Source organism: Populus nigra, chromosome 5 (genome assembly GCF_951802175.1).
Source record: "Populus nigra chromosome 5, ddPopNigr1.1, whole genome shotgun sequence".
NCBI lineage: Eukaryota > Viridiplantae > Streptophyta > Magnoliopsida > Malpighiales > Salicaceae > Populus > Populus nigra.
In genome coordinates, this window is record NC_084856.1 from 14,833,280 (window position 1) to 14,842,522 (window position 9,243).

At 36.7% G+C, this 9,243-nt stretch overlaps 2 protein-coding genes across 3 annotated transcripts; both read left to right on the forward strand.

Moving 5' to 3' along the window:
* Positions 1–408: 408 nt before the first annotated feature.
* Positions 409–4,744, forward strand: LOC133694816 (uncharacterized; the record flags this gene model as incomplete). The annotated part of the gene is made up of 11 exons (XM_062116520.1): positions 409–744; positions 838–1,923; positions 2,089–2,199; positions 2,551–2,731; positions 2,823–3,004; positions 3,228–3,364; positions 3,479–3,574; positions 3,759–3,828; positions 3,933–4,007; positions 4,164–4,209; positions 4,385–4,744. Coding segments are annotated over 11 exons (2,385 nt in total), but the record flags the coding sequence as incomplete, so codon positions are not given.
* A 1,297-nt stretch (positions 4,745–6,041) lies between these two features.
* LOC133695187 (gamma carbonic anhydrase 1, mitochondrial-like) lies at positions 6,042–8,707 on the forward strand. 2 transcript variants are annotated; one of them, XM_062117052.1, is made up of 6 exons: positions 6,042–6,152; positions 6,250–6,399; positions 6,533–6,676; positions 7,035–7,160; positions 7,263–7,414; positions 8,091–8,707. In XM_062117052.1, the coding sequence occupies exons 2-6, from the start codon at positions 6,285–6,287 to the stop codon at positions 8,367–8,369; spliced, it is 816 nt and encodes a 271-aa protein (XP_061973036.1). In that variant the 5' UTR covers positions 6,042–6,152; positions 6,250–6,284; the 3' UTR covers positions 8,370–8,707. The 2 variants fall into 2 exon arrangements, with proteins under 2 accessions (XP_061973036.1, XP_061973037.1); XM_062117053.1 differs by having other exon boundaries at positions 6,054–6,152; positions 6,273–6,399.
* Positions 8,708–9,243: the final 536 nt, after the last annotated feature.

Here is a 9,243-nt window from a genome sequence, read left to right on the forward strand (position 1 = left end):
TCTTCTCGTCCAGCAGCCAGCCACAGACTAAAATGACAAAAGAAAAAGAGGACAAAAGGGCAAAACATGCTGGTTGGCAAGCTTAGATTTTACAGGAAGCAAAACAAAAGATCCTAGGGTGTAAATTGCTGGAAAAACCCTGAAATAGAACGCCACCAAGCATTGTCGTTACCGATGTTTCAGCTTTGCAATCATCGTATTTTAAACTGAAGCATCTTTCTGCATTCCTTAGTTTCAGTCTCCTTCTTAGATTCCATACCTTTTTATTTACCTCAGCTTCGAAATTCTTCTTGTTCTTAGGAATCTCACACTTTTCTTGATTCCTATACTTTCCCAAGGCTATTTGGAAGAGAGACATTTTCTCCTCTCTTTTTTTTTCAATCTGAAAGCTCCTGAATTCTTACTCGAATACTGGGCTCAATGGAGAATGGTTCGACTCGATATAGAGCCCCTCATCCTCAACTTGTTAATGTCCTGAAGCAAAGGCGAAGTGGTTACGAGCCATCAGATACAGAAACTGATTGGCAAGACAGTCCAATGCGTGATCGAAATAACAAAAATGGAGCTTTTGGTTCTGGGAGTCCAATTCAGTTGGATTTACCAAGAAACATCAGCCCTTTGAAGAACAGCAGGAGACATTCTTCAAGATATGATGATTATTCTACAAAGGACTCTGTTTCCAGTCCGCCTCGAAGGAGGCACAGCAGCAAGTCACCCTACAAGACACAAAGAGATGATGATGGCGCTGAACCTATGCCAAATCAGAGAAATGCCAATCCCATGTTGAGAACTGAGTCCGGAAGACAAGTTTCCCCTTTTAAGGAACAGAGTGATGAGGGTGGTGCTGTTTCACCTGAATCCAGCCAGAGAAATGTTAGTCCCTTGACAAAACCAGACCAGAGAAGACAAGCTTCTCCGTACAAGGTAAAAAGAGAGGATCGTGGTGCTGTTTCACCCAAATTCAGTAAGAGAAATGTTAGTCCCTTGTCAAAACCAGAACAGGGAAGACAAATTTCTCCTTATAAACCCCGGAGGAAAAATCAAAGAACACCTACTAGAGAAGAAAGGAGCACTCACTCGCAATTTGACGAAGACAGTAGATTAAGTGAGAGACTAAACGCTAGTCGTAGAATGACAACTGCACCAAGACAAAGGACCTGGGGCAAGGAACAGGAAAACAACCATGGTCATAAAGAGCAAAAAGGGGGAAGAAGCCCATCGCCTTTGTCAAGGAGTATGATCCGTGGACAAAGGGAAAGGGAAGTTTCTCATACAAAAGCACCTTCTGTTGGTGAACTGAATGAGATGGTTGCTAACATCAAGCTTTCTAAAGGTTCTATGCTTAATGCTCCGAATTTTGAAAGCACGGAATCTATTCCACCTGGTGATATCTTCTTTTCTGTCGACCAGACAACCTTGGCGATGCAGAAGAATGCCATAGTAAAGGACAACAATGTAACCAATTTGTACCCAAGGCCCACAATGTTTCCCCACATGGATTCTGCTCTTCTTCAGCGTAATAAAGCAAATGCTAATATCAATCATAACTCACGGAGAACTTCGACAACTTCTGGTTCACGAATGACTATGACTTCCGCCTCTTCAGCAAGTAGGCGGAGTAGTAGCAAGCTTACCAGTGACGATAGCAAGATGAGTGATGCAAGAGGTAGAACAAGTGGAAGCTTGAAAAAGTTCACAGCAAATAGAAAGAAGAAGCAATCAGAAGCTTGGTTTTCATGTGTGAGGAAGGGGCCGTGCAAGACCTCAAAATCACCTGAAAAAAAACGTTTTGATGAAACATCATTCATTGAGAAGGCGTTTGTGGTTGAGAGCTTGAGACAGTTTTGGGCCGATAAGCATCAACCTGATTCATTTAATGGATTTACATGCCACAAACATGAAGCTCAAATTCTCAGTCAACTAGTAAGCTATTTCAAGATTGAGTGGCAATTTTTTACTCTTATCTGCTCAACTCTAGATAAATACGTAGGCTTCTGCAAACTGCTTTATCAACTATTTCATGTCATTCAATGTTCCTAGTCTATCCTGCCAGCAGGCCTTATTAACACACTCCATGTATAACCATAGGTATCACATGACAGCATTCCTCACATTTTGTTGAAAGGACCACCCGGTTCTGGTAAAAAAGCGCTAGCACTGGCTCTGATTGGCGAAATATTTGGTGATGCATGTTGGAATGTATGTCCTTGGTTATCAGATGCAATAACATTAATGATCTTTCTCTCTTTAGCAGTACTTTTGGATGCTTAAGATAACTTAATTCACTTTTTTCTTGCAGAAAACACATGATTTAAGATATTTCCAGGTTCAGGTATGCGAGTATTCTTACAGATTTGTCATCTCATCTTCTTGAAGTCTTTGAGATATCAGCAGAACTGAGATTTTTTAAAAGCTCAATATCTCTTTATTATTATTTAAATTTTTAAAAAAACGCTGGCGGAATATTGAAGATTCATCGGTTATATTTAACTTCTTTTCAACTTTTGGAGAACTTTGAGATCCAATGTTTTACACTTTCTTGTGAAACAGGAACAAAGGGTAGCAGCACAAGTAGCAATTTCAATAGCATCCAGTGCTCACCATGTAGAGATCAATGTAAATTCGGAACCAAATGCTAAATATGCATTAATGGGTTTAGTGAAGGAAATAAGCAACACTTATGCTATTAACCCTGAAGTTAGCGAGGCCAATTTTAAGCCAGACTATAAAGGTGAACTCTTTAAACATGAGCATGATTGCCTTCCTGATGAACCGTTCCACTCATTTACTTGAATCTAACACTTATGTGTTCTTTATTTCAGTATTAATTCTTTATGAGGTTGACAAAGCACCAGATAACATACAGCATTTGATAAAATGGATCATGGACTGTTACACAGATTCTTGTAAGCTCATACTCTGCTGTGAAGATGATTCAGACATCCCAGAAACCGTAAAAAATAGCTGCAAAGTCTTAAAAGTCGATGCTCCTGTAACCCACGAGGTAAGAATGTTCCTATTAGAATCACTGTATTCACTGCTTGGACGAAATAATGTTATATAAATACAGTGCAAAGTTTAAAACTAAGATTTTTAAGCCCCCTTAGTCATGGCCTTGATCAATACTTGAAATGTGACCTTGGTCCTACTGAATTAGTCTTGCTCAAATTAGACCTTAATGAAAAATCTATCTTAACTCTCATTTCTTGATTCAACTTCTTTCCCAGATCATGGAAGTTCTCATCCAAATTGCAAGGAAAGAAGAGTTTGATCTACCGATGAACTTTGCTTCTAAGATCGCTGCCAAATCGAAGCAGAACGTGAGAAAAGCAATCATGGCTCTTGAAGCCTGCAAAGCACACAAGTAAGGATTTGAACAAATGGACATACTCAACTTCCAATAAATATGGATCAAAAGATGGCAGTGATAATTAGTAATTACCAATAAACAATTTTTTATGGCAATCTTCTTCTGCAGCTATCCTTTTTCTGATGATCAGCCAATTCCATTTGGATGGGAAGAGGTTTTGGTTGAACTTGCAACAGAAATCCTGACTGATCCCTCACCTAATAAGTACGTCTTCTTTTCTTTTGTTCTATTTTCCTTTCTTATTTGAAAATGGTGAGGAGAATCACTGTAGGTGTGTAGAAGAATTGTTTTGGATGAAAATCTAACTGGGTAGCAATCAGATATTACCATACTCGGTTTTTCCTGATAAAACACTAATGATCATGTCTTTCATTTATGGATTTCACAGGCTATTTTCTGTACGGGGAAAGTTTCAAAAGCTTCTCATGGATTTTGTTCACCCCAAACTCGTTCTCCTGGTGATACATTTGATATCTCTCAGCTTTCATTTCATGATTACTACCAATAGTTTTCTTTTACAACAAGTAAACGATTCCGATAGAGCTGCATTTCCAACTGACAGAAATTGGTAGAGCTATTCTTGAAGGGAGTGGACGCTAATTCAAAACGGGAGCTTTATTATTGGCATGCTTATTATGTAAGCTCTCTTTTACCCCTTTTCTTGTCCTTTATCTTTTAGTTTCCAGCCAAGTGGAGTGGTGTCCTCAGGCTTGCTTTGGTGCACCAAGACAAAGTCCAACTTTGTAGTACGGCCTTGTCAACAAACTGAACAAAAAGCAGCTATTGTTTATAGGATAAGAGGCTCCCTACAGGAACAACTGCTCTGCTCAAGCTGGAAGGTAAAATGGACAAACCAATCTAACAGAATAATCATTACTAGTTATTCACGCAAGAAGATTATGCGATTCATCGAAGCAATGATGCTTAGCACCATTTTCAACTCAATATCCAAATGAAAATATATGCTCTAAGCACTTGGATAGTTCATAGCCTGATCATGCACTTATTCTGCAGAATTTGTGGCCAAATTCATTAGCATGTACAGGAAGAGCTCTGGCAATAGTCAGTACGTGCAGTGAAGCTGGTTTTTGAAAGTCCTTAGCCACAGACTGAAGTGCCATATTATGGTGCCGCTGTTATGGATGCTAATGCAACTTGAAGTTCAGATCTTCTGCCCCCGATGGATTAGCCCCTCCAAATACATTGCTTTATTTTGCTTGATTATAACATGAAAGAACACCAATTTCTGTACACAATGTCTGTTGTGTGTATTGGTTTGATAAAAGATGATCCAGAAGAACTGCTTGATAATCATGCAGCAATCATCCCTGGACAATGGTTGTACAAGTGCCTCAAAAAGGTAAGGGCATAAGAAAAAATAAGCATTTCAAAAGCCAAGGACTGCCATTTTATTAAGCTTTTACCTGAGAATCCCTAGCCAGAAATGGGCACTTTATCTCCATAAAAAAGGTCCATAAAATTGGTATCCATTCACTCACCTTTGATTGAGATTTTGTTGAAAATTATACTCAACAAGAATATAATATGAAACATTAACTTTTTTAAAAAAAATTAAAGATAAATAATAAACTAATCCCAATAAATTCTTGATTATCATATTTTTAAAAAAACCTAAAAATCTTTAATTTTATATTAAAAGATTACAAGATTTTCTTATAAGTTATACAGTGAAGTGAAGAGTTGAAGAATTCAAATTGAACTCAAGTTTAAGCCACACATAAATTTGGGGTCTTGATTTACTATAAGATAATCTTTAGACCCATAAAAATTATTTTTTTAGCTATTCAATGAACAAATTGTACGGACAGTTATATTTCTCTATCTGAATAGTTTTAATTTTAATGGAAAAATGATGTTTTTAAAGGTAAATAATTGTTAGATTATTTTTATTGCATGTAATTAAAGCTGGTAAATAACGAGAATTAATTCTATTTGGCTTCAAATTCCAATACACAGTACGGTGATTTTAGTTTAGTATTTTATGTTTTAAATATAATACTTTGTTTTGTATGTGTTAATATACATATTATGATCTTGATTTAATTATAATTTTGAATATTTTACTATATGCTTCATATGTATGCTAAAAAATTATTTTAATTTAATTATAAATTTAAATACTTTACTAAAGTATTTTATAAAGCAGCAATCGCTATCGTATTTTTAAATATTTTTTTAATATGTTTTTATTCAATTTTTACTTTTAAAATCTATATTTGTTTTATTTGGAAGTAATTAGTAACAATATCCAATTTTTAAATAGCAAATCTTATTATCATTGCAAAAACTAGCTTTATTACAACAATTTAATTGTTTAGAGTTCGAATAAAATAATTTATTGATAACACAATGTTCTAACTAGCTTTGCAAGTAAAGATTTGTGCTTGCAATGGAAGACTTAGATCTTAGTCTCTCTCATTTTTATTTTTTATTTTTTATTTTAAAAAAACAAAAATCTTTAGTCTAAAGTACATTAAACAAATAAGAAGTTGTGTTCACATTGTAAGAGATAGGATAAAAATAAATATAAAATAAAATATTGGCGTATTAAACAAAAACGATGTCGTGTGCATTCTAAAAGCCTTAACTACCCAGCAAAATGCAACACGTGGCAAGATCACGAAAAGTTAAAAAAAAAAAACACTGCTGGAAAGTGATTGGTAGACAAGATGGCACTCGTGTAGTGCACACGCAGGGAGTCTTTTGCACAGCGTTTTGAAGGGTAGTCAGTGTCTGCTCCTCCGCCTCCTCGCATTTCTCGGTCTCTACAGTTGTTCTCATTTCTTTCTCCACTTCTTCTTCTTCTTCCAATGCTATTTTAATACTAATAATAATAATAATATTTCTTTCAATTGAAGAAAATAAATCAAAATCTGATCAGGCAGAAGATTAGATGGGGACATTAGGGAGAGCAATCTACAGCGTAGGATTCTGGATCCGTGAAACCGGTCAAGCACTTGATCGCCTTGGTTGCCGGCTTCAAGGAAACTACTACTTCCAAGAACAACGTGAGCACGATTCAGTTTTTTACATTTATATTTTTAGTCTATATTAGAGCGATTTATTTGTTTATTTATTTTTACATATAGTAGATTCAGAAATGGGTATATGGTTTGTAATCTCTATTCTTTGATTAAATAGTATCTAGGCATCGGACGCTCATGAATGTATTTGATAAAGCTCCTGTTGTTGAAAAGGATGCGTTTGTAGCCCCTAGTGCATCTATAACTGGCAATGTTCATGTGGGAAGAGGTTCTTCCATTTGGTACGGCTGTGTTTTGAGAGGTAAGATGGGCAACTTATTTTTTGCCTAGCATTTTTTATCCATCACAATAGAAATCCCCCCCCCCCCCTTTTCCGACCTTATTTCACTTCTCATTGATATTTGATTGTTGTTATTTTTAGATATAATGACTCCAAGTTAGAAGTGATAGCTTCGTTCCGTAGGGTATTAACCACATGAATTTAGTGAAAGTTAAAGCTTGATATGGGGGCTTAACTCAACAAGATGCTCTAGTTTAAATGATTGCATATTTAGGTGTTGAGATATAGATGAATAACCTCGTGTTCACGGAAGAGCGTGGTCTGCTTTTGTGTATCATATATTGCTGATTCTTGCCCAACCGTGGCTCCATCCGTGCAGGTGATGTTAACAGCATCAGTGTTGGGTCTGGAACCAATATACAAGATAATTCTCTTGTTCATGTTGCAAAGTCTAACTTAAGTGGAAAGGTTTTACCAACCATCATTGGGGATAATGTTTCTGTTGGTAAGTCATGCTCGGTCACATTCTGAATGTAAATATCATAGTCCTGCTAAGGGCGTCTCAATCAAGGATCTTGGTTTATGATTACAAACTTCAAATGGACAGGTCATAGTGCTGTTTTACATGGATGCACTGTTGAGGATGAAGCATTTGTTGGTACGGGTGCAACCCTGCTAGATGGGGTATGTGTTGAGAAACATGCCATGGTTGCTGCTGGAGCTCTTGTGAGGCAGAATACTAGGATTCCCTCTGGGGAGGTGTGTGAAATTCTCATTGATTTTCTTGATTGTTTTCCCCTAAAGCCTGCAAACTCTTATCCAATTTCAATTCCTGTTTCTATGGGATTTATGTTTGACATAAAGTATGGCTAAGCAATACAAAATTTGAGTTCCTTGTCATTTGATGTTTAATTTTATTGTTTGTATGGTAAATTGTCACTTTGAAACCTTCGGGTTGACAACGGCAATCATTATTTTGGTTTTATTGATTATGAAGTTTTCTAATTTCTTGGCATAAATGGTATCTAGTGGGAGATAGAAACAGCAAGCGTGTTTTTTCTAGTAAGATAAATTTCTAATCTTTTGGTTACTCTGGTGAGTAATCAGTTTTGTTTTCTCCCTATTTCTGTTGCTGAAGTAATTGTGCGTCAAGGGTCACATATGCAAATGCTTCTCAGTTGAATGTTTCAAAATACTTAAATATTTTGAAGAACCTTCCATGCAGCTACTTCGGCTTGGACTTCTGTATTTTATTTTAATTGTGATATTATGTTGATGTGGCCATTGTACACATATTGTTTAGTCAAGTGGAAGGGTTGCCTGTGGATTAGAGCCAAAAATACCTCATTATATGTGATTCTTATTGTACTCTTTTTTTCATTATATCGCTTAGATGAGATGTTGATTACTGGTCAAGTGATCTCTTTGCTGTCAGGTGTGGGGAGGCAATCCAGCTAAGTTCCTGAGGAAGCTCACAGAAGAAGAGATGGCCTTCATCTCCCAATCAGCATTAAATTATGCCAATTTGGCACAAGTTCACGCAGCAGAAAATGCCAAGGGCTTTGATGAAATTGAGTTTGAGAAGGTGCTCCACAAGAAATTCGCTCGCCGTGATGAAGAATACGATTCAATGCTTGGAGTTGTTCGGGAAACACCTCCAGAGCTTATTCTTCCCAGTAATATGATGCCAGACAAAATGCCAAAAGCTGCTTGAAGTTTGGTTATTCCATTGAAGGTTTGTCCTCGTGAGATTCATGTCAACGGATAGTTTGTTATGTGGGGGTTTAAAGAGAAGGCTTCTTTTCATTCCAATAATTTTGGGGGTTGAAGTGCTAAGGTCAAATTATACTGCATATTTCAGGCGTTTGGCCATGCTCATCCTCTTTGTTTTTGAGACTTGAGTTTCTTATCCTTGAGAGAGAGAAAGAAAGATCAACAGAACACCTTCCGGACCTTATCAAGAAAGCCCTCATGTATTTGTACTTGCAGACCGTAATTGCTTTGCATATGTTAACCAGAAATAAAGAATGTGGAATCAGGTGCTTTTGGTCCTGCTTTTCGATTCTAGGGTAGTTCTTTCCACCTCCTTTTGGATAGAGTTGCTGTGAAATTAACAAAAAGGGAATCACCCTCGACAGCAAATTAAACTTGCTGCTTCCAGGAGGGGGTTATTGTTAATGGCAGAATGAATTTGACATCATCTGTGTTCATAATGGACCCGTTCATGATGGCAAACCAGTTAATAGCTAGGGAAATGATGATTGGTTCCTTGCATGATTACAAATAAGGCAATATGTTAAGAAAATGCCTCGGACTGAAATAAATAAATAAATTACTGCTACCATTACCTCCTGTTTGAGGGTGTTTTAACCTGTTGGGTTGGGTCACCCTCAGGGTTCAGTTCAGTAACGCAGTTGGGCTTGGGGTCTTCGACCTTGGAATCTAACTTCTACTTAAGCCCCGCTTATTCTCAGTTTATGGTTGCCAGTTGCCACACCTGTCTGGTTTTGGTTTTAAATGGTACAAATTTGCTTTAAAATATATTAAAATAATATTTTTTAATTTTTAAGATTTATTTTTAATATTAA

Bases quoted from the DNA above. Each gene is read 5' to 3' on its own strand.
- LOC133695187 (XM_062117052.1), top strand. From the start codon at position 6,285: ATGGGGACATTAGGGAGAGCAATCTACAGCGTAGGATTCTGGATCCGT. The intron at 6,400-6,532 runs GTGAGCACGATT...TTGATTAAATAG, and splicing joins CTACTACTTCCAAGAACAAC to TATCTAGGCATCGGACGCTC. The intron at 7,161-7,262 runs GTAAGTCATGCT...TCAAATGGACAG, and splicing joins TGGGGATAATGTTTCTGTTG to GTCATAGTGCTGTTTTACAT.